Here is a 23,032-nt window from a genome sequence, read left to right as displayed (position 1 = left end):
CCGCCGCCGCCACGGCGCGGGGCGAGCGCCCCGGGGCCCGGCCCCCCTCAGCCCCCGCCTACGGGAGGAGCCAGCGCCGGGCCCCGGGGCCGCGCCGCCGGCTCGGCGGGGCCGGCAGTGAACGGGCGGCGGGTGCCGCCACCGCCATGAAGAGCCCCCGGGAGGCCGGCGAGCCGCCGCCAGGTCAGTGCGGCCCGCCCAGCCCTGCTCGGGCCGGCGGGGCCTCTGCGGGCAGGGGGGCGGCGGGGAGGCGGAGCCCGCCCCGCGGAGCGGGCCGGGGGCGGCGGGGAGCGGGCGGCTCCCGCGGGCCCCGCCGGAGCTCCCGGCGGCCTCCCGGTCCTGCCGAGCCGCGATGTTGCGGGTTCTGCCCGCTGCGGCGGCGTGGGATTACCGGCTCCGTCGGTAAGGCGGGGAGCTGGCAAAGCGCAGAGAGGTTCGCGAGGTGATTTACAGGCACGGCATAGACGGGCTGGTATCTCGGGACAGCCGACAGCCATCGCTGAAGAGCTCTAGGTGTGTTGGGAAACAGGTGACTGGAAGCTGGACGGCCAGGAAAACTTGTTATTGTTCTCTGTAGCTTTCACCTAGAAAACATGTACTTTGGTTGACGTGGGACTTGGTAGAGGCCCTGGCTGTTTACAAAAAAGGCACAGATTCATAACATGCCAAGAAAAAATGATGATAAAATACTTGAGAAGTCCCGGTTTGAGGACAAATGGGAAATTTTTTTGGGGTGTTTTTTTTTTTGTTTGTTTTTTGTTTTTTTTAATGATACTTAAGAGCACCTTAAGCTAGATGAATTAAAAAGACTGAATATATCAACAAGTATGCCACTCTTTAAGGTCATAATGAAACAAGGGCACAACTAGGAAAAATAAAACATTATCTAAAAAGTCCAATAAATAATATTACACCAAAACTAGATGAGTCCATGTGATGCTAAATGCATTTTTATTCCCATTATAAAATGTCGAGGATCTTGTTAACAAAATTTCTCAAAGGCCTTTTCTAGATCAAAGGTTACTGAGAAAAGCCCTTTGTGATTCACTCACTTTGGTCAGTGCTGAAGTGGCAATGACAGGCAGAACTCTTCAAGTCCTGCTAGTGCTGAGGGTGTTTCTGAAACTACCACATTGCCAACTCCATAAAAATAAAAAACCGAGGCAGAGCATGGAGGTTGTATTTTGGGACTTTTTGGCAGAGATGATTAATTTTCCCTCTCTATTGAAGTTTTGATGGAATTAGTACAAAAGGACAACTGGTGCCACTTGTTTTAATTTATGAGTTTTGTTTCAATTCTGTAAATTACCATCCCTGAGGAAAAAGAAAAAAAAAAAAAATCTATAGAAAAGACTTAAGTCTGTGGGGCTTCTAAGAGATTCCTGCCCAGAGATCTCGGTATGTTTTCTCCCAGTTTGGTTTAAGTCCTCTTGTGGCACAGAAGTACAATCAGACACAAGAGAAAGGATGAATACCTGTGTCTTACTTGCTGTTATTGCTGTTACCCAGGAGGAGACAGCTTCAATTGAGGGGTGGTGGGTATGTCACTCCACCAAAAAAAAGAAAAAAAAAAAAAAAAAAGAAACTTTTAAGGGAAAAGAGGGTAGAAAGCCAGTGATGTAGGTATGGAACAATAAAGGAGTATGAGATTAAACCAAATGCTTACCTGTACTGAAGTACTAAATGCACGTTCCCCTAAGAAAATAAAAAATCCACCTACCAATCAGACAAAACCACGTTCCTAAGTTTCTGTGGGTGTAGTGCTGAGGACAGGCTGACTTTTAGTGGCATGGAAAAACATTCCTGTATGCATTGACATTGTGTTCTGCTCACAGTTGACTGCATCCAGCTGAAAGTGCCAGTGATTCAGCAGCTGTACCACTGGGACTGCGGGCTGGCCTGCTCCAGGATGGTGCTTCAGTAAGTGGCTCTCTTAGAGTGGGAAATCCCATTCCACGGGGAGAGGTAGCAGGAAGCAAAGCCCAGGGAGAAGAGGTGTGCTGAAGCAGCCATGAGTTCAGTGTTAGGAGAGCAGCAGTTTCTTTGAGGTACCTTTGGACAGTGACTGCTGCTTGAGCCTGGCCCAGCTCTCCAGCAGGAGCCAGGGAAAATATAAACCGAAGTGAACTTTGGACCCTTTTGAACAATTGACTAATTAGATGCAGAATACCAAATCAGCTCTATGAACTTTGCAGGCTGGTATGCATAAGCTCATAGAAAGTGTTGCCTCTATCCTGTTGTTACAATTCAGAGCTGGTAGTTAGCTGTGACTCACCTGATTCCTTTCTGTTTCCAAGTGATGGGTAGGTGTATCCCAGTTAATGAGTGTGTGCTGTACCCGTACTGCCTCTGTCCTGCTGAGCCCCAACCTGTGGGATGAGTGTTTGTGTTCCAGGAGTAGTTTCAGCTTCAAAATTGTGTTGCCCTTTGGGGTTTTTTTTTTTCTTGGTTTATTTTTGGTTTTACCTTTTTTTGAACTAGTAGCTGTCCTGCTGAACTCCTCTTTCCTTCCACAGAGGAACATGAGCTTAGGTGCAGGAGAAATACCTATTTAGATGTCCACTTAGTAGATATGAAGCAGAAGATTTTCATTTCTCTCCATCCCTTCTGCCAAGACGTTAGTCCGTGTGCTGGTAATTTCCCATCTTGACTACTGTAACCTCTATTCCCTTTACCTCTTTGCCACTCCAGTCTGCCCAAAACTCAGCTTCCAAGATTAATCGTCTCACCCTGCTGATCTGACCCTGTTTGCCCTGCATCCTCAATTCCAGTCCTTTTTTATTTTTCATCATTTACTTCCATTCCTTTTCTTACTTTCAGAACTGTAACTGCCTTGCCCTGCCCCATTGCAACCTGTCCCAGTCTTCCTCCTGACTTCATCTGCCCTTTTCTTCCTTTTGTGTCATCAGTGCCCAAGACAAGCTTCCTTTGAGTATTTACTGAATTCCTTTATGGCGCCTCCTTCTGAAACCCATCTATTGCGTGAAGGAAGTTTTAGTCTTTAACTCTTTTTTCTGTGTTGGCTCTAATACACTTGTACATTACACTGTAAACCCTTCAGGACAGAGTTCTATACCAGCTTGCCTCTGGTACAGCACCTGTACACTTCTAGCACTCTAAAACAGCCAAGGCACTACACATTTCCAATTTTAAAAAGTCAGCAATAAATCCAGTTAAATATTACCCTACTCCCTTCCCTTAAATTTCTGTCTCCTTTGTGGGTTGGTTTGGTTTTTATTTTTTTGTTATTTCGTAGCCAAGCCCATTGTTTCAGTTTTTATGTGCTGTGACGTAGAGGCTTGGGCTACAGCCTACACATTTTTCTTCTCCTAAGATCTGTGCTTCCCTTCCCCTGCCTTTCTTGACACCATAGGTACCTGAATCATTTGGATAATGATGAATTTCAGAAAGCCATCCAGGAACTCCAGTTAACAAAGAGTATCTGGACTATTGACCTGGCCTACCTAATGCGGCACTTCGGAGTTAGGCATAAATTTTGCACCCAGACACTCGGAGTGGACAAGGGCTACAAAAATCAGGTCAGTATTCTCATCTGGAGGGGGAGAGCAGGCAGCTTTAAAAGCCTCAAGTATCATGCCACTGTGTTACTGACAGTCAGCCACAGTTAATTTGACCTAATGCCAAAACTGGCACAAATCTGTTCCAAAGGCAGTATGATCCCGCATATTGATTCCATCTTTTCAATTTTTAAGAAGTTTGCATGTAGTGTTCATGAAAGGTTCCAACCTATTTTGACAGCCTTGGAGACTGAAGCCCTGTATTTATCTACAGAACAGGTACAGCCTGGGCAGCAGCAGTGTTTAGCTTCCACAGTTTCCCCACCACCGTGCCTCAGCCTTGACCTGGAAGATCCACCTCTAGAGGTGAGAGGGGAACTCAGCCTCCCATCCACTGAGAGCTTGGCCTCTCCAGGACTGCCCACAAGGGGCCAAGGAGGGCCTGTAGCAGCTGTGACTATTGCAAGCTCCTGCTCAGTTTCCCCTGGGAAACCAGACAGGCTCTCTCTTGTAGGCAGCTGAACAGCCACCGGATAGAAACTGCAACAGTAACTGACCAGGAGCGATTTAATTTGTAATTGAGAGAAGAAATCCTTGTTCTCTTTCCAGTGAACTAAGGGAGAGATCTTTTATCCCACAGCCAGATCTCCAATTTATGCAGGCCTGTGCTAGCAGACTAAGTGGTGGATTACCCAAGGTAAACACCATTCCAGTTCAGAACTTCTGTTATTTCCCCAGTCATTCTACAGGAAGCACTTTGACACAGAAGAGAATCGAGTGAATCAGCTCTTTGCACAAGCCAAAGACTGCAAGGTGCTGGTGGAGAAATGGTAAGCTTACAGTTTTCTTTCTCTTTGGAGATTCTGTGAGACCCTGCTTTTCTTGGAGGCACCAAGCTAAACTGCTGAAACAGAATGAAACCAAGACCTAAGCCTTTTTTTGCCAATTAGTGTCTTTGTACTACATCTGTCTCAAAAAACCCATGCGCATCAAGAGCTAATAATGAAGTTTGAAGAAAAATCAGTCATGATGCACAAGAAGTGGTACGAAAATGCTGATAGGAGCTGACTCTGTTTTGAATTTGGTTATCCATTACACTTAAGGCAATAGGGAGTGCCTACAGCCATTGGCCATTGCTGAAATTAAAGAGAGTGCTGTGGGTACAGAACTCATTGTTCCCAAAGCTATGCAAACATGGATCTCTGTTCCCAGACAAACATGCAAAGTATAAGATAGGATAGGAGCTTTTGCCAAGGGGACCATGAAATAAGGAACTCCATGAAAGAACTGTAATTCCAGAAGAAACAGCAAAACTGCAGAATTTTCATAATGAGCAGTGAAATTCTATTGGGGAATGACTAAGCATCCAACTTGAGCTGCATCCCTTTTTATAGGGAAGCTGTATTTGGATCCCTGTTGTCAATGTGGGGTAAGCAAAGAAGAGTGGATATGGGGCAGCCACAATAGCATTTGAATGCTGGAGGGTAACTTATATTTAGCAGAGTCAAGTGTCCTTTCTAACATGCATGGAGTCACCATCACTCTAACTACAGCTGTGACAGGACAAGAAGGGACACTCAGTTCCTCTTGCTTTTGCAGTCTTAAAAGACTGTGGCCTTGATCAAGGCAGGAACAGAGGACAGATCTACATTTCCACTACTGAGGGTGCAGCATCAGAGTGGGGAAGTGACACTGGGAAGGATCAAATAAATAGACGTGAGTTCAGTCAGGTGGTGCACACAGCACAGACATAAGGAACAGATCCAAGTGATGAGTTTCTCACACATACGGAACTCACCATCTGCCTCAGTGAAGGACAGCTTTTAACAGACGAGGATATAGGTGATGTTTGGTGGATACTTACTCTCTGTAGAAATAAAGCCTCAGGAGTATCAGGCGATTCAAAATTTTGGCTGGGAGAAACACAGTCCTGTGTGACACAGGCAAATTTGGGCACATCTTAATTTGGTGAGCAGTTACACAATATTTAACCACTCAGTCGATAAAGATTTGGTGTTTCAGAGATAAGCTATTCTAACAGCAATAGAGAACACTTTATATTTTCCTACTGAGTTACAGAGTGAGTTGTCAGCTCCTTTAATTCTCTTCTCTGGGGCACCTGCTATGTCATCTCAGAATGTGTTACTGCAGAATCCAGAGCTGTTGCTCTGCACTTCAGTAGCAGCAATGAAATGAAAAGGCCTTAAATGCTACAGGTTCTGTCAGGCTTTGTCCATAGCAAAGCCTGCAGGGTTTAACAGCAAAGAGCTGTTAAATACCTGTGACATAGAAGTATATCTATAGTGAATCTATAATATATCCATAGAAGTGCCAGCTGCACTGTCCACCATCAGGCACTTCCTTTACACCAGCCTCTTTCAATAAGCATGTCTATTTTCTTCCTTGCAGCACAGTAACCGTTCAAGACATCCAAAACCACCTGTCCCAGGGTCACATAGCCATTGTCCTTGTCAACGCAGTTCTGCTACTGTGTGATCTTTGCTCGAGTCCTGTCAAATACTGCTGCTTCCTTCCCATCGGACAGAAGTGCTTCTGCAGGAGCCCTGACTACCAGGGCCATTTCATTGTGTTATGTGGCTACAACAAAGCCTCAGGGAGTATTTACTACAACAACCCTGCCTACGCTGACCGTGAGTAGCCTGTCCCTTTTGGATGGATTCTCAGCTAGAGCACTGCTAATGAGTCTGACACAGAGCCACAGCTGCGCCTCCCCTCAGTGCGCAGGCATGCCAAGCATCGCTACCCAATTTGTCAGAGAGGGTTTTGCCATTAATTACAGCAGTGCTGCATTTTGTGGTGTGATTTAGTTGAAGCGTTCAGATAAGCGTTCTAGCAAATGGCTTGTTTGGCTTTCAGATGGGTTAGGGAGAGATGCTGAAATGTCTCTGCAGAATGTAACAGAAGGGCCAGTTTGGTACCTATTGGCAGCATTACTTCAGTGAGCTCTTTAAGGTGAAAAAATCTACCCGAGTAAAGCTGTAACCTAAGGTGCTGGGTGTAGTCTCTATATTAGTTTAGTTTGTGGATGCTGTTAAATCCAGTGTAAGAACCTTTAACTGGCAAATCCTTCCCATTTTTTTGGTAACATTTTGTTCCTCCTTCCCAGGAACATGCTGCACCAGCATCAGTAACTTTGAGGAAGCCAGGACAAGTTATGGCACTGATGAAGATATTCTGTTCATCTACACAGACAGCTGACATCCACAGAGGACACTCCTGCTCCTTCCTGCACAGCCTGCACGGCAGCTGGCTGCTCGTCTCAGGACTCCCCTGCACACACCTCGCTCCTGAACTGCAGTGGGATCTTCAACAAGGGAGGCTTTATAGACAGTGACAGGACTATATTGCAATGCTGTCTTTACCTTTTTTTTTTTCCCTGATGATGTATCTGATTTTGCAATGTCTGTCTCTGGTCTTTTGTTTGGTTTTGGGGTTTTTTTTTTCCCTTATTTTTAACATTGCACATTTGACAGCAGTTCTAAAATCCAGGCCCAGAGCCTGTTCACTTTCAGCTTATTTTCAAATTTAACACATAAGAAAAAAGCACCCAATTTATGAATTTCAACACATGTTAATATTTGCATAGATTTAGGTAAACAAAGAAAGAAAAATAGAAAATACCTGTTTCTCTCTCTGTCAAAGCATCAAGAGCTGTTCTTCATCCAAAATCTATGGATTTGAAGTTCAGCAGAGTTTATAAAAGGAAAAAATGTTAACTTAAACTACTTCTAAATAACAACAACAAAAAAAAAGCCTTGCTGGCTTATCAGTATTGTCTGCAATGTAGGAAACTTCCCATGTACCAAATTCACAGAGATTTAGCATTTATGCAACTGCAATACTAGAACTGCTGCCTTGCACTACAAATTCAGTCTCTTTTGGCTAAATCCTCTGGGATGACTGCTCAGAGCTCCAGATTGCTCCAAAACTTTAAATGGAAAGATTTTATTTGCACTTGGAAGTCTTTCCTGCTCTTTGCAAAAAGCTCTGAATGTTATGCCACCCACATGTGCCACATTCTGCAGAATCCATTCTAAATATGAATGTTCTAACTATTTAAACTTGTTAAGCAAATGCAGAAAATTATCATCCATACTAATGGCATATATTTTGTGCGTGAAGTGTAAATATCTGATAGCATCTACTGCATTGTACCTAAAATGCTGAAACATAATTTGAGCCAGATTTGCTGTTGGTATTAGTTCAGTGATCTTCTAAGAGCTAAAATCAATTAAGAGAAGAGGAAATACATACATACATACCTGGTACAAGGCAGGAACTTACATTTTTCTAGCATTTATACTGCAGCTGTATTTGGATTAAGTTGTTGCTGTATTGAGACATTAAGTGAAATTGGTAGCAGCCCACTCATAGCCCTCTCCTCTGTTACCTGAGGAGCACTCCGAAGCGTAAGAAAAAGCCACTTACTTCAGCTTCATCTTTCCTAACTTCCTGTGAGTCTCAATCTTCAGTCCTGCTTATATGAAAGTTAGTAGGAAAATCAGCACTGATGTAAAACTAGGAAAATTTGCACTTAAGACAGAGATCCCGCATCTCTGGCATGGTTTTAGGAAAAGAATTGTTCAAGTTCTGGAATCACAGTAATCCAATAAAAGGATATTACTATTTACTGGTGGCTATAATAAATAGGAATCTACTTTCAGCATAGAAAGATAGAAGCATATCTTTTTTTACCAAGATAAACATTTTCTTTTATCAGTTGTTGACTAACTGAAAAGTATACAGTGTTGACTAAGTGTTTAGTAGAATCAAGAGTGCTCCTTTGGACAAAGGCAAAAAATAGTAACAGACATCTAAAATGCAGTGACCCTTAAAAAGTTCCAAACAGAAGTGCGTGACAGGAAATTTTGTGTCAAATTTTGCTTATCATTGGTGAAGTTTAAATACATTCTCGCACTGATGAGTAATAGGTAGGATGTGATTTGTGTAGAATTGGTCCACCAGTGCCACCACCAGAATCCCTCCAGCAGAAAGGTACAAAACCTGTTGTAGATAATGCCTTTCAAATCCTCCAGGGTAAGTAACCACAAGACTCCTGATCTGGGAATTCTGTCCAGGGCCAAAATCGTGATGTTTGATTTAGAGAGAGTGTATTAGCTCTGTTAATAATTAACAGGTGTGGAAGCTACAGGCTGTTAGAGTACTTCCTTAACCCCCCATGCATTTTCAGGTAGGTAGTTCATTCACTACCATTGAACTGCCACAGGATTTATCTTAGAGCAGGCTTCATTAGTTGAATATAAACAATTCTTACAAAGGCTTGTAATTGACATTACTGTTTCCGTTACCAAAAGTGAATCCTGGGCTTATAGAAACGTGAACTTAAGGGCAAGCTTAGTGTTCTGAAGTGCATACACAGGTGTAACAATATTGACTGCTAAGCGTTTGGTACCCAGGGTTTAAGTGCTTCAACAAAAGTGAAAGATAAACAAAGCTAAGCCAGTGCAGACAAAAGGAGAGGTTTGCTATTACAACAGGATCTCCTACATCTGCCAAATGGAAGATGGCTGTGAGAGATGAAAACACAAGGAAGAAGCAAAAGCCAAGTGAAAAGACTTGAATATATGACACAAATTCAGCTGAAAAAGCAGCTCACTGCACAAGCATCCAGAACATCTGCATTTTCTGAAACTTAGTTTCTTATTACAAGACTGTCTATCAAAACTCTCACACTGAAAATGTTCTGTTGCTTTGTTTCTGTCAGGGTGTCAATAGTAAAGGAAGGGGATTTTACATGCAGGGATTTTATACATAAATATATTTTTATTTGTAATTAAGCCATTCTCAATAAAGGTTAAACTCACAAATAACGGTGTAACGTAATGCAGCAAGTGCATTTATTAACAAGTTTATTAAGAAAATGTTTTTGAAAATTTGAAATTGTAATTTCGAAAAACAAAAACAAGAGTTCAAGTATTACAGCTACAAATCCATAGTTGCTGGGCTGTAAATTGTATTCAGTCTGCGTTGCCCGAACACCTATTGCCATCACCCAGACCACATGAGGCAAAATTTCAGAGTACAGTACTACCTAAGAATAGCAAATGGATCATTAGTACCTTCATTCCACAGCTGGTTTGTTTACTCTGCAGCCACCGCATATCCTACTGGAGTGCAGCCCCAGGGAAGGAGTTTTCCTTACCCATCCTGAGCTTCCTGTTCACAGTCAAAAGCCTTGCCTTGCATTGGCCAGGGTCTCTATTTCTGCTTCCCTTCAGGGCACTGAGCTTCAGAAGATACCAAAGCATCTCTCTGAGCAAAACTTCGGCACCTTAAAGGGGCCCAGCAAAGACACTGCTCCAGCTGTGGCTGTGTAAAAGGCAACAGAACCAAAGTGGTCTTGCTTTACAGCACCCACAGATCTTCAAATAACTGGGATGTCTGGGACATTACTCAGCTGTAACCAAACTGTATCACGTAGTTCATAAGCAGAAAAGGCAAACATAACCCAGATGAAAACAATTCCTGCCTCCTTTCTCCCTAAATTATGCATTTGGGCAGACGGTAAAAACTGGAAAGCAGAAATAGATGTACAATGCAAAGTTTAGGTAAAAATTTTCATGTCCTCTAAACTCATCCTATCAAGTATATCACAGTACACTGTATGTGCTTCTACTCTAGAAAAACACTGGATGTATTTCTAGCAAGGAACAAAACTCTGAACTCATTAGTGTAAATAGCAAACACTTAAGAAGCCATTTGCAATTATTTTACGTAATACAGTTTTGAATCTTATTATTTAAAATTAGTAACATGAAATCAAACTGACAACATTAAAACAGCAACTTGTGAGTCACAGTAAAGCTATCGTCCAACAGTAACTCCAAATGTGTCTTGTAACATTTGAGTGTAATGAGATGCTCTCTCTTACTCTTTGATGATATTGGGTATAAAGAAAGGCTGGATTGCTTCAGCAAGCTTTTCTGCATACATTTCATATCTACCAGTCATCTGGAAAAGAAAAATCAAAGCTTCAGTTCTTTCAGTGAGCTACAGAAGAACTTCAGTAGAAAATATTCCTATTCGCTGGTTTTTTTTTTTTCTACAATACATGATGTAATTGTCCCAAACATCAAAACCGTAATTTCCTCAGAATTCAAGATCTCCAGTGCCTTACCACAAACTATTTTTTTAATAAAAGAACTTGTATTATGTTGTCTAGGACTGTATTTCTATCCAAAAAAAGAAGCGTAGTTCCACCCTGAAAAGTCAAAATTTTAAATTAACACCTTCCTGTTTTGCAGCTCTCCTTCAGTGACAGTCATGTCTCCTGGCTTACTACTTATTAAAGTTATTCTGGATAGCTGAAAGTTGAATGTGAAAGGTGGACCTGCTTTCTCAGGCATCAACAATTTTTTAAGTGATGTCAATGAATGCAAAGGAGTGTCTCTGTAATTAGGGCTTCATGTCATGTCCTTGCCAGCCAAGGAACCCTGCTGCCAGCACTAAGTTTGCAGTGTTGGGGTTACTCTTACTTCACCCATTAATATTACAAAATATCATGGTTTGGGCAACAGAGCAAGTGCTGGAAGTGCTGCAACACAGCACCTGATGTAGTGCTGTTGCCCTCTTCTGAACTGCACAGCCCACAGCACTGGTTCTGGGAGGGGCAAATTACATCTTTATTTAATTTGTTCAACCCCTTTGCTGCTCTAAGTTCAGCAAAGATTTTCTACTGAATGTCCCTCTCAGGCATCACTGCAAACTAGAGATACCAGAGCAGGTTAAATAGGTTCCCACTTGCTGTTAAAGAGTTTTCTGCAGTGGGTAACCTGTGATCACTCTTCCTCATTCCCCTCAGCAAGAACTACCTGTGTCTTGGCTACCACTGAGAGGAAAAGGAAACAGCTTTCCCCTGTCACACAAACAAAACCACAGCTGCGCTTTATGTGCCAAACCCAACAATAGCACTCCACACCACCGACATGAAATCAAGGTGCTGAAAGCACAAGACTTCAAGACAACAAAAAACTACACGATTCTACACAAATCAGCCAAAGGGCAGTGTTTTGCTTTTATTGTTTGTTTTCCTAATCAACAGAATTGCTTTTGTTCAGACACCCATCCTAAGGTGGTAGAAGCAATGCTCCATGTGCTTCCTGACACACCAAGCCTCCACTCTGCAGCAAGGGCCTCAAACTCTGGTGGCAAAGCAAAACTAAATGTCTGCCTGACTTAAAAAACTAAGAATCTCAGCACAACCTAATTCCATTACGGCAACAACCACATGCCTACCACAGGCATCTGTAAAATAACAAATGCAATTCTGTTCCAGAAGATGACCTGAAATTACTTCTTAGTTTTAGTCCCTACATATGTATTAGCAATATTAGCAAAGAAATTAAGCTCTAGATAAGAAATTAGTATTTTTTTAATTAGAAAGCTTATTCAGCATTTCAAATCCACAGAGACTTTTCAGTTGTATGTTAAACTGACATCAAAACATGTTGAATATTTCACCACACTGTAATGCACAACAGGCAAATAAACCAGCTCTATAAAGTAAGTGTCTGCTTGCAGTAGCATGATGTTCAAAAACTGACACTCCTTGCAAATGATTACTTATTTTAAATACTAGGTGATCACCTAACTTATATATATTGTACAGCTGCTCAGCCAGGTGTTCTGGTCTACTCTGTTAGGATTCAAATCATGCTCATCTTAAGAGTGACTAGGAAAAAGTTCTAGTCTTTAGCAGTACTGAAAACTAGAACAAAAGATCTGTCTCCACATAAGACAGCAAGATGTTTTCTTCATCAGCAAAGCCTATTTCCAAAGTTGCCACTTCTTTTCTTTTTTGTTCCAACAGGATCTTTGTGTGGCCTGTTGTAAACTTGATGAGAATAAAAAAAGAACAAGAGTGTTGTTTGTTTAAAAAAAAAAAAAAAAAAAAAAAGAAAGGATCTGGCTACTCCACTAAATCAGTATATAATACAGCACCCCACATAGCTGGTACTGGCACAACTGAAGGGTTAGCAAGCTGCTGTGCTGAGGCAGCCATTTCTCCAACCAGCACTGCTGCTGGGCAAATTAAATCCAATTATGCCCTCTGGAAAGATGAGCCAAATTAGCTTTATCTCAGAATACAAAGAAATAGTAATAAATAAGGTTTGTTAAAGCCATATGGAGTGGCTTGCAGCTATCTTAATCTGATTTAGATAAATTCAAAAGTGTGTTAAGATGCTTCAGAGATGAATATATACAGTACACAGTTCTTTCGCTGTAGTTTCAACATATCCACAAATTCAGGAAGTTAACATTGCAAAAATCTTGCCTTCAGAATGTCCTCAGAAGCTTGTGGGTTCGGGATTTCACTAAATTTCACCAAAACTGACAATTAATGCCTTTAAGAATATATAATAGTACCACATTAGATAGATCCAATGTCTGGCTCAGCTCAGCAACAAATGCCTACGTTCACTGCATAAGGAAATCACAAACTCCTCCCCAGCAATCCTCAGAGCTGCTGGCAATCCACGTCAAGGTCCCAAGGCTACGGTTTTTCATTTGAAAGCTACTGGCCTAGTTTCCCTGAATTTAGCTATTCCTTTTCCAAATCTATTTATGCTTTTGGCCTCCATAACAACCTGTTAAATTACGTCAACAATTTAAGCTCTGAACGGCTGAAAAATATAAAAAAAAGGCTACCTTTTAAGTATTGTAACATCATAAAATCATTATCAAAGCTTGTTTGTTCTAATCTCATATTTTCTTTATAATCAGGCTTACCTTAAAATTCCATTTGTCACTGACTTGCCTGCAGAGGTTCAGGTCCATCTCTGCCACCAGCAGCCCATCCTGAGTGCGAGAGAGTCCCGGGGTCCTGCTGCCGTCCGGCGCAGCCACGTAACTGGAGCCATAGAAATGGCCCAACTCATGGTGAGCTTAGAGAGAGTTTTAAAAAGCACATTATTGCCATCAGCAAACAGGCAGTGTCCCACAAAACCTGACTCCATTTCATGGGGTCTCATGGTCCTTTATAGAAGATAATCATCTTGAAGAGTCCCAGCATGATCCTAAAATAACTGCAGTTTTGGCCAGTTATAATTTTCATGCACAGTACACCATCAAATTATTGGGGAAATCTCACTGCATTGCCTTTCAAATAATGTACCATCATGCTTCCCCATTATTAAGTCTCTGGACTAAAGGCTTTGCTTTCATTGCTTTTTACTTAGCATTTAAATGAATTCTAATTGTCTAATCATACATTTCCAAAACAGCTGACAGAGATGCACCCATTCTATTTTCAGTAAAAGGCCAGAGTTGAAAACACTGGGATATGAGGCACAGAAAAGATGTCACTTCATATTGCACAACTCTGAGTTGTGCCAAAAACCAATCACATCTGTTGTACTACTAAGCAATGGATACCACTGACCTTCTTCATGCAGCTGCTAGAAACACTTAGCTCCAAAACCGGATAAAAAAGGCTCAGGCCCTCTCTGGATGGAGCCACAAGCAGCCATGGTTTTCTCAGTACAAATTACTGCACTCCAACATATAAGTACATACAAGAAAATCTCCAACACCTAATTGATCTTTCTCTTTAGCTTCCAGCAAATCTGGGAACTGGCACTGAATGTGATCTCTGAACATACCTTTTCCACCATCTCCAGAAGTAAAGGCGTTTTTGTAGTATTCCTGTGAAATAAGAAGAATCCATAGGTGGCAGTATAATTCTGTTTCATTCAAGAAATCCTTGCTAGTCCATCATATTTTGGAAGTTTATCTAAATCTACAAATATTTTTTTCTGGCACACTATCAGCACTGTCTAAAGGGAGTCATCAGAGAGGCCTAGTTTCTGTGATGGATAGCATAGAACACAAGGTCTTTTTGTATGACTGCCTGTTGGTCATACGCTTTGGGGAACGTGCCTTGTGTCTGTTTCACAGGTTTAAAGAGGCAAAAGAGAATATCTTTAACCAAACATATCTTTTTGGATCACAAAAAAAGGCAAACATATTCACAGAGCAACCAAGGGCAAGCAGAGAATCTAATTTTAAAAATATACACGTAGCATAACTGGACTAATCGAAAGGTAGAAATTACCTATTGCATGCGCTATTAAATTTCAATATAGAATTTTACAGTCCAGAAAGAGGTAGTAACTCTACAACAGCCACAAGCTGTGTATTGTTGATTCGTGGATATATCAAATTTTCAGGCATTTTGGCTAAAGGAATACTGATTTCACCAGAGAAACTGGGAGTTAGGAAAAGGGTGGGTGCTTATTACAAAGATTCAATTCAAGAACAGGAAGCAGCTGCAATCCAAAAGTAGGCTGCCAGCAACAGAGGCAGCTCTCAATCTCTTCATCACTGTCCACCTTCAAATCACATCATAAACCCTAGCACACAGCAGAGGAACCCCTACATTCTAGTGCTATCAGTCCCTGCCTTGAGTGAAGTCCTGCTCCAAGCCCTGAATGACGGAATGACACAGAACAATGACGATACGAACCGTTCCTACTCTGTTGATGGGACACGTGAAGCAGTGATTGGCTATGGCAGCATTTCGGGCTTCAATCGGCCACAGTGCCTCGCTGCAACACACAAAGAGGCAGCAGATATTCATTATTGTACACTTCAGTGCTAAATCTAGATTCTCAGCCTCACACTGCACATTTTCTGTCAAAGAAGCAAACGTTAGCTTTCAGGAAATCAAGTCAGTAGGGTGCAATTAATGTTAATCTGCAGAAGATTAATCTCAAGGGACAGTTTACACTGGTCCAGTCTGGTTCAAGAGGCCTGATAATCATAAAATTGTCAACAGTTTAAAAAAAAATATTTCTGAGAAAAGGGGATCTCACCTTGGTTCCGAAAACTGCAATTTCATACCACGCTCCTAAGTGGGCAATGCAAGCTGGTAAAATAAGCCTGAACATGACCACTACCTACCACATAGCAAAAATATCACTTTAAAAAAATCTAAATAAATTCTCAGTCTTCAGAACACCAGCTGGATGCTGGTTAATGCTGTCTCAAAGACAGGAGACCTGCTGATGTACAATAAAGCTCTGAATGAGAATCAGTTACTGGGAGGAGACTGGGAGCCCAAAACTCCTGGTGGAAGAGAATGCAGGCTCCTTTGTGAAGGCAAAACAAGGAGACTACACTTCCAAGACCTCAGCAAAGTGCCCTAGTGTGGGGCTCAGAGGTTCAATTAACCCACAAAGGGAGCAGTGGCATAAGTTAGTTTTTATTTTACCTGAGTGTCCCAATAGTGGCTGAAGGGTTAAAGATGATCTCTGCTCCATTCATGCTATACATGAGCCAGTTCAGAGGGTGGTGGCGCCCATAGCAGATGTTCACAGCAATCGCCCCAAACTGTGTCTGAAACACTGAGTGTCCTGTATTTCCTTCCATATAGTAGGTAGACTACAAACAAACAAAAGAAAAAGCAAACAGACAAAAAACCCAACCAACCAAACCCGCAATGGCAGACTTTAAAAAGTGCAAAGAAGTATCTCCAACTAAAAAAGCTTTTCAATCTGTAGATGGAAGGCTGAGGATAATATGATGAGATTTATAAAACCACTTAGGCAGTAGACAAGATGAATACAGAAATGCCAAGGCAGCAGCATTGTGTGTATTCACTGAAATTACACTCTTATACCCGCTTTCAAGCAAAGGAACTTTTTTAATGCAGCAGGCAGCGCACTTCAAAAACGTGCTGCTTTCTGAAAGTACCATCACCAGGTTCAGATGGGGACACAGACTCACAGATAAGGAGACAAAACGTGCCACCAACACTCCTTCTACAACACTGAGGATCCCAAGGGAGTACAGAAGTTGCAGTGGCCAGGCTGATTCCTGACAGTATCCTTTGGAGCCAGTCTGACACAGAAGAGCAAGGGACACAATCCACCACAGTGACCCAACAGGACACGCCTCTCATCAGGGCAGGAAGGTGTGCTGTAAAGCAGACCCCTCTTTATTGAAATTATCTGTTCCTTGTAACCACCATTGCCACTGGCCCTGAAGGAAGCAGAACCACCTGAGGCCTAAAGCAAGCAGGTACAGCTGGGGAACAAACCTGGGCCTTGTGTAAGTGTGGGCCAATGGCATGACAGATACAAGACAGTCACCTTCTGAAACCAAGGGCTACAGGTTCAGTATGTCCAGTAAAATAATCTCATGTTTCTTATTTATTATCAGGTCTCATGAAATTGCACAGTCCTTGGGCAGTGATTTGACCTCCTTTCACGTCTGTAGACAGCAGACCACATGGTGGGTGCTCACACAAGCCTTTTTCAGAACAATTCTGCTGAATGAATATATTTCCATTTTTTCTCCTATTCTCAGTTTCTTTTCTTACAATAGGAGAAGAAAAACAAGAATGCTGTTGCTTCAGGGAATTCATCATTTCCTATTTCTTTATTTCACACCAGAGGTCACAATCCTCTCCACAGCAACAAACTGTGATGTCTCAAGAAGGATTGATTTTTGTTTATACGGCCTCCCACACATGGCTGAATAGGCCACAGACCAATCTCTGCCCTTTCCATCTCGTTCTTACTGATTCAACGGGCACAATTTTAACAAGGCTCCTCTCTCATCTGCCCTACAGAGACAACACACAAGAAACTATTTCAAATTCGGTATTTCCCTGAGGTTTAACTTTGTTGATAAAGAAAACAACATTAAAGTAACACAGATTAATATAATCCCTTCCTGTAGCCTGGGTGGTTTCTGAAGTTGCTTTATCAGAATTGTTCAGCTCAGAAGAGCGGACTTAATGCTTTGCTAACAAGGCCAGCTGAAGACAGTGGTGTCTTGGGTAAACCATGCTTGATTCTTTAACAAGGCAGATACAAGAAGAAATACCAGATTATAGTAGCATATCTGGAAGCTATGAACTGATTGTTTTGTCGTAATGCTGGCATTTAGGATTCTAAAAACTAACTTCTTTTAGCAACTATGCAAAACTCTTCATTAAACTATTTACACTTCACATGAGAAAGTAAAAATACTTTCTTTTTTTAGGTGTCTCTCATTACAGTTTCATAGCTGGAAACAGTGAGTTTCTTGGAATCTGTTGATTTTCCATTAAACACTGTAAGGAAAACTGAAAGACTGTATTTTAGCACAAGCAACAGGAATTTATTTTTTGTAGGGTTACATAAGGAACAAATTAAAAAATGTTGAAAGTAACCAATGGCTTTGTTAGCTACTGCTTTTGCTAGCTAAAGGACAGACCTGATAAAATAATTTTAAATATCAAAATAATTGTTAAAAATAGAAGGTAAGTCTGGTGACTGACAGACTGTGCCAGAATTCATTGTGTAGAACTCTATTACAGCTTCCTCTGCAGAAACTCAAACCAGCCTGATCAGGTCTGGGAGCAAGGTCAAAACTTCCAGAGGTCTCTGAACACAAAGTTTTGAGACCCAAAGGAACTTTTTACATTAATAAGAAAGCACTTTAGGTTCTGAAGCCTCAGTTTGATGACTGGAGCAGTCAGAAGGGAACAAAAGGCATACAGCAGCCTCCTGTGCTCAGAAGAAATGCCTCTGTTAATTACTCACTTTAGCTGACAAGGAGAGATTTAGTTAGGTAAGACAATGTATTTTTAGACTTCAGTTAATTTTTAATCCTGATCTTGCTGCTTGTGATAATTCTATGGATGGATAAACACATTTCAGATCTACCAGTCATTGCCTTTACTGCCAGTTCAGTTTCTGATTCTGGAGGATGGCCCAAAACCTGCTGGGGGCTTCAGTTGCAATAATGTGATTAGTAAACAGAAGATGCCATAAACCAACTATTCAGTCAGAGGCACAATGAATCAAGGGATTCTGCTCGAATAAACACGAGCAAAAGAACTGTCATTTCCAAGACAACCTCACAGAGAAACAGAGAAAGGCTGTAAGTAATGTTCATGCTTGAACCACAAAACAATTGCCCTGCAAATTAAGGTAAGTTCAATTAGCACACATGAAAAAACTACCCAAGCCAATCATGCACAACAAACATAACACAGCCACAACTTAAACAATTTGTTTAAAGGATACTTGATACCTCTGAAGTTTCACTCGGCCAAGGAAGAGTACCTAACAAGATTCAATGTTATTTTTCCTTTAAGACTCATCACTCTCACAAAAATTATTCCTTCTTGATAAATTAACTTACTATCGCTTCATCTCAGAGAAACTGATTGGACAGTAAGTGAACCACATTTTCTAGAAACACGTTCCATTTCCTGGCTCTGTGACTGTGACTCGGACACAGCACGTGCTGGCACAAGCAAGAGCTGCAAAGTAAGATTAACTCAATTGTCACAATACTGATTCTTACCTCATTGAAATCTCCAACCCTTGGAATGTGATTTTTCCTACTTTTGCCAAGGAGTGCTCCAGAATTAGAAATGACCACCGCAGTGTTCCACAGAATTCCACCATGCAGTTCATCTCGCTCCAGGATTGGAGACACCACAACCATATTGTACTTCTTTGCAAGCTGCACAAATGAACACAATTCCTCTATTGTACACCAGCCTGCAGTACCCCAGAATGACAGACACTACAGTCAGCTGAAAACAGTTAATTAAAAGGTAAAACAGCATTACATGTCAACTAGAAACGTTAAATAACACAAGTACAAGTGAGAAAAACAGCAAATTCTGCCTGCCAGTTCACTGGCATACTGGCTTTTCCTTCAAGTGATGTTGGTTGGTCTTTATTTTTCCTTGCTTGATTGGTTGGTTTTTTACCTCTTGACAGAATTTTGTTGTTGGCCCATCCTCCGCTGACTCAGCAAATTCAGTCCAAGGAAGTTTCTCTCTTGTACAAAAAGCAAAGGGCATGGCTGGAAAACACCAAAACAATGCAAAATGTACAAAATTGTTCATGCCACTCAAGAAATACATGCTATTTGCATGAATACAGATTAAAAAATTAAACAATTAAGAATGATTTAACTGTATTCCTTGTTTAAAGGCAAAAGCTATTTAAAAATATTTTTAGCCAGGGCAAGGAGTTTTCAGCTGACAGAGGGCAAACCAGAAGAAAATGGATGCACTTAGTGAAGTCTCAGCAGGGGTAAAAAGACAATACACCCCAGTCACTAGTGTACACTGTGAATAACCTGTTTTCACAACCATTTCATGGACCTTCACTTAAAGGTTTTGCTTCAATTAAGCCTCAAACACCCCATGTTAATTAAAGACAAATTTTTAAATTTTATTATCTGTCTAGAAAAAAAAAAACCTAAAGTTTTGGGGGAAAAAAATGAGGACAGGATTATAAAGGATGCAGTGAAGGAGCTCCAAATATCATATGGCAATCTTCAATACAACAGACCCTCATATCTCTTCCATACATTTCTGCTACCTCAGACTCTTTGTTTTTTCCTTTAGGAAGCAAACTGCTGCAGTCAGCTGTTGTATCTTGGAAGATTTCTACTGTTTACTTACAAGACATAGTACAGGACACCTGTTAAAATAGAAGGCACTTGACATGTGACAGCCTTCAGGGAACAACAGAAAATACTCACTCCAAGCCTCCTGGAAACACACAATGTTGACTCCACACACTGCAGCCACTCCCACAATCTCCTCGATGCGTCTGTGCAGAGCAGCCACCTGATTGTGAGAAATGTCACACCATTAAAAAAGCCACATGTCCCAACTCACCTCTGTGTTAACTGCCTCGTTTTAGAGCCTTTGTTCACATGGAGTTTATCTTGTTCTATACTTAGTGCCATTGCTTTCAGGGGGAGTAACTCAAGGTATCATTCCTGAACACTGATAATAGAGTCAGATATAGATTTTTAAAAGCATTTAGATGCTGAAAATAGAGAAAGCATTCCAGTAGGATTCTAATTCCACGGCTGCAATATTGATATAGCTGGAAACTCACTGCTGCCTGACTTGCAATCAATCTAAACAGGATCAACAAAAACTATGATTTTGCTGGTCACTGTAAACAACATACAGGATGATGTTAAACCTTCTGTCCTAAGAGCTAAGTAATTATTACCAAGAAAAATCAGCAAAGTATTTATTAATTAGTTTTCTAGAGTATTTTACTTAAAGACAAGCATAGGTGTAGTACTTTGCATTGCTACTTTCAGGTGTCAAAAAAAAAAAATAAAGTCAAGACTGCAGTGACCTATGAACTAAAAAAATGTATATTGATTTACAGAAATAGTTAACTAGTTATCCATAAAGCAAAATCATTAATATAGCTGGTACTTCATTCAACAGCTGTTACAAAGAATCCACAAACTTGATCCATTTACTGAATTAATGACTTGCACCTGTGACAGGCAATCTTTCCAAAACAAACGACTTCAGAAATGTTCTGTCCTGTCACTTTACGAAACTACTGCTCCTAAGAGATTTTATAAACGCAGTATTTTCTTTCTCTTTTTTAAACCTCCTCTCAGGAGACTATTTCTATACATATTTGTCACTTCTGCGCTGTTGTGTCCAAGATGTTAAGAGATGATGGTTTCAGAATCGTTAATGTTGCAACAGACCTCTAAGATCATCAACCAAGTCCAACCATTAACCCAGCACTGCCAAGTCACCACTAAACCATGTTATCTTGTAATAAGATTTCACTCAGTGCTGTACAAAGAATAATGAACGCAGCTTTATTAATCGGTTTCCTCTAATGGATTTCCCTGTAATGGAACATTTCTCAATTAAAATAAGAACTGCACCTGTGGTTTCCACTGGTTGCCATCCCTTTTGATTTTGTGTAAATGATTTTGTGTTTCATCTTAGAGGCAAAGGATTTTCATGTACAAAACGGGCTAGTAAACATCTAGCTTTGGAAAAACTGCAAGCAGATTGGGCATGCTAGCTAAACACAAGAGATATTTCTGAGAAACAATAAAACCAAATGTGCCATTCAAATATCTTACAGGATGCTCTACTGCAGTAGTGATGGGTCCTGTACTGCTAGACAATCATTAGACATTTCATGATACAGCTCCTAAAATCAACAACTGAACTGTGTCATGTCTCAATCCAGCAGAAAAGGAGCTAGAAACAGGCCCAGTTCCAGTTTGTGTACCTGGACTGCCACTGCTGTGTCTGTGGGAAGAGGAATTTTATTCTGTATCAGTCCCACTCGAACAATACGTGGTCTTCTCAGTTGCTCCGGAGCAGCTTCAAATCCATAGCCCTGTAGTTCAAAATCTTTCTCCTGAGCTGCTGCCAGCGCAGCAGTTGGCAAATCAAGTTTTCTGGATTGAACAGGAAACAAAGACATTTCAAGATGCGATGTTCTCCTTTTCTGCTCTGAATGCAATGGATCACGACTGTGCCTAACCCTGCAGAGACACCCGAAGCTCCCACGCCCCAACATTCATCCACCAGCCAAGGGACGGGCAGTGACCAGCTCGTGCTGATCTCACCGTTCCCCTCTGCGTCACAAGCCTCCCACGGTCCTCCTGTCATTTCCAGACACTAACACCTTGCTGCAGAAATCAAGGAGGATATACGCACGAACTTCCACGTGCTGTACCTAGATTGTAAACACTTTCCCTCCAATGTATTTTACCTCAATTTTAATCCTACTTTTCCACCTCCATCAGCCCGATATTACTATTCCCGTCACGTCTTCCATCCCTGTCCGTCACCTTCTCACACTGCCATGCTCCCCACAAGTGTATCACCTCCAAAATACCCCAGTCACCTCGCTGCAGCACCACAAGCCCTACTTTTCCTTTTTCTCCTCACCGGCCCTCACACTGACCCCTTCCCCTCACCCCCGGGCCGGGCATCTCCGCAGAGCCCGGGGAGAGGAGGGACTGAAACCCGCAGAGCGGGGGGCGAGCCCGTCCTGATGGCGCACCTGGCCTCGCCCCCATAGAGGATCCGCTTCACCTCGGCGAGTTCCTCGGGCGGGATGTGCTGCTCCAGGCACGACTCCAGCGACTCCAGGGCTCCCGCCATGGCGGAGGGCGAGCGCGCGCAGCCCCTCAGGCGCTGGGTGCCCCCTGGACTTCGGCCCGGGCGGCCCCGTCGCCCACGCCCCGCTCCCCTCACGGGTTTTGGCGGGACGGGCGCGTGAGGTGCCCGCGGTGCCCTCAGGGACGGCTCCGGCGCCATTGCCGGGCTCTCGCCGCTCCCGGAGCGAGTGCGGCCACAGAGGGGAAGGAGCCCCCACGACTCGTAAATGCTCGCGGTCGAAAGGAACCACAAAAGTCGGAGAGTCCACAGAAAGTCACTTGGCGTGGAAATCCGTTATGTTGGTCCCTGACCTAGTGTATATGAGCACAGAGTAGAAAGAGAGAAAAACGGGGAAAGACAGAGAAAGGGGGAAAGAGAGGAAAAAGGAGGGAAAGAAAAGGAAAAAAAAAAAAAAAAAAACAGAAAAGAGAACATAAAAGGAAAAGAGAAAAGAGAAGGAAAAAGAAAGAAGAAAAGGTGAAGGGGAAAGGAAAGGAAAGGAAAGGAAAGGAAAGGAAAAAGGAAAGGAAAAAGGAAAGGAAAGGAAAGGAAAGGAACGGAAAGG

At 42.1% G+C, this 23,032-nt stretch overlaps 2 protein-coding genes across 3 annotated transcripts; one reads left to right on the top strand and one right to left on the bottom strand.

The window, feature by feature from the left end:
- The first annotated feature begins 89 nt into the window (after positions 1–89).
- Positions 90–9,374, top strand: GUCD1 (guanylyl cyclase domain containing 1). Of its 2 annotated transcripts, none has more exons than XM_040080791.1 (6): positions 90–183; positions 1,836–1,920; positions 3,374–3,539; positions 4,257–4,348; positions 5,928–6,169; positions 6,646–9,374. In XM_040080791.1, exons 1-6 carry the CDS (start codon positions 147–149, stop codon positions 6,735–6,737), a joined length of 714 nt encoding a protein of 237 aa, XP_039936725.1. In that variant the 5' UTR covers positions 90–146; the 3' UTR covers positions 6,738–9,374. The 2 variants fall into 2 exon arrangements, with proteins under 2 accessions (XP_039936725.1, XP_058278804.1); XM_058422821.1 differs by lacking the exon at positions 90–183 and adding an exon at positions 495–513.
- Positions 9,313–22,517, bottom strand: UPB1 (beta-ureidopropionase 1). Its single transcript, XM_040080789.2, has 10 exons — positions 22,370–22,517; positions 21,587–21,758; positions 20,058–20,145; positions 19,276–19,370; positions 18,861–19,022; positions 15,772–15,941; positions 15,025–15,106; positions 14,162–14,204; positions 13,290–13,444; positions 9,313–10,511 (listed from the first exon to the last, which is right to left on the bottom strand). The coding sequence occupies exons 1-10, from the start codon at positions 22,468–22,470 to the stop codon at positions 10,428–10,430; spliced, it is 1,152 nt and encodes a 383-aa protein (XP_039936723.1). The 5' UTR covers positions 22,471–22,517; the 3' UTR covers positions 9,313–10,427.
- Positions 22,518–23,032: the final 515 nt, after the last annotated feature.

The sequence above is a fragment of the Hirundo rustica genome, chromosome 17 (genome assembly GCF_015227805.2).
Source record: "Hirundo rustica isolate bHirRus1 chromosome 17, bHirRus1.pri.v3, whole genome shotgun sequence".
Taxonomy (NCBI): Eukaryota; Metazoa; Chordata; class Aves; order Passeriformes; family Hirundinidae; genus Hirundo; species Hirundo rustica.
The sequence above is the reverse complement of the archived record's forward strand: the minus strand, read 5'-3'. Positions and strand labels throughout refer to the sequence as shown.

What these genes read in the sequence shown, in the direction of transcription:
- GUCD1 (XM_040080791.1), top strand. Translation starts at nt 147, where the DNA reads ATGAAGAGCCCCCGGGAGGCCGGCGAGCCGCCGCCAG. An exon ending in GGCCGGCGAGCCGCCGCCAG is followed by an intron (nt 184 to 1,835) that starts GTCAGTGCGGCC and finishes TTCTGCTCACAG; the next exon opens with TTGACTGCATCCAGCTGAAA. An exon ending in CAACCCTGCCTACGCTGACC is followed by an intron (nt 6,170 to 6,645) that starts GTGAGTAGCCTG and finishes CCTCCTTCCCAG; the next exon opens with GAACATGCTGCACCAGCATC.
- UPB1 (XM_040080789.2), bottom strand. Translation starts at nt 22,470, where the DNA reads ATGGCGGGAGCCCTGGAGTCGCTGGAGTCGTGCCTGGAGCAGCACATC. An exon ending in CTCTATGGGGGCGAGGCCAG is followed by an intron (nt 21,759 to 22,369) that starts GTGCGCCATCAG and finishes TGTTCAATCCAG; the next exon opens with AAAACTTGATTTGCCAACTG. An exon ending in GTGTTTCCAGGAGGCTTGGA is followed by an intron (nt 19,371 to 20,057) that starts GTGAGTATTTTC and finishes GGTGTTTTCCAG; the next exon opens with CCATGCCCTTTGCTTTTTGT.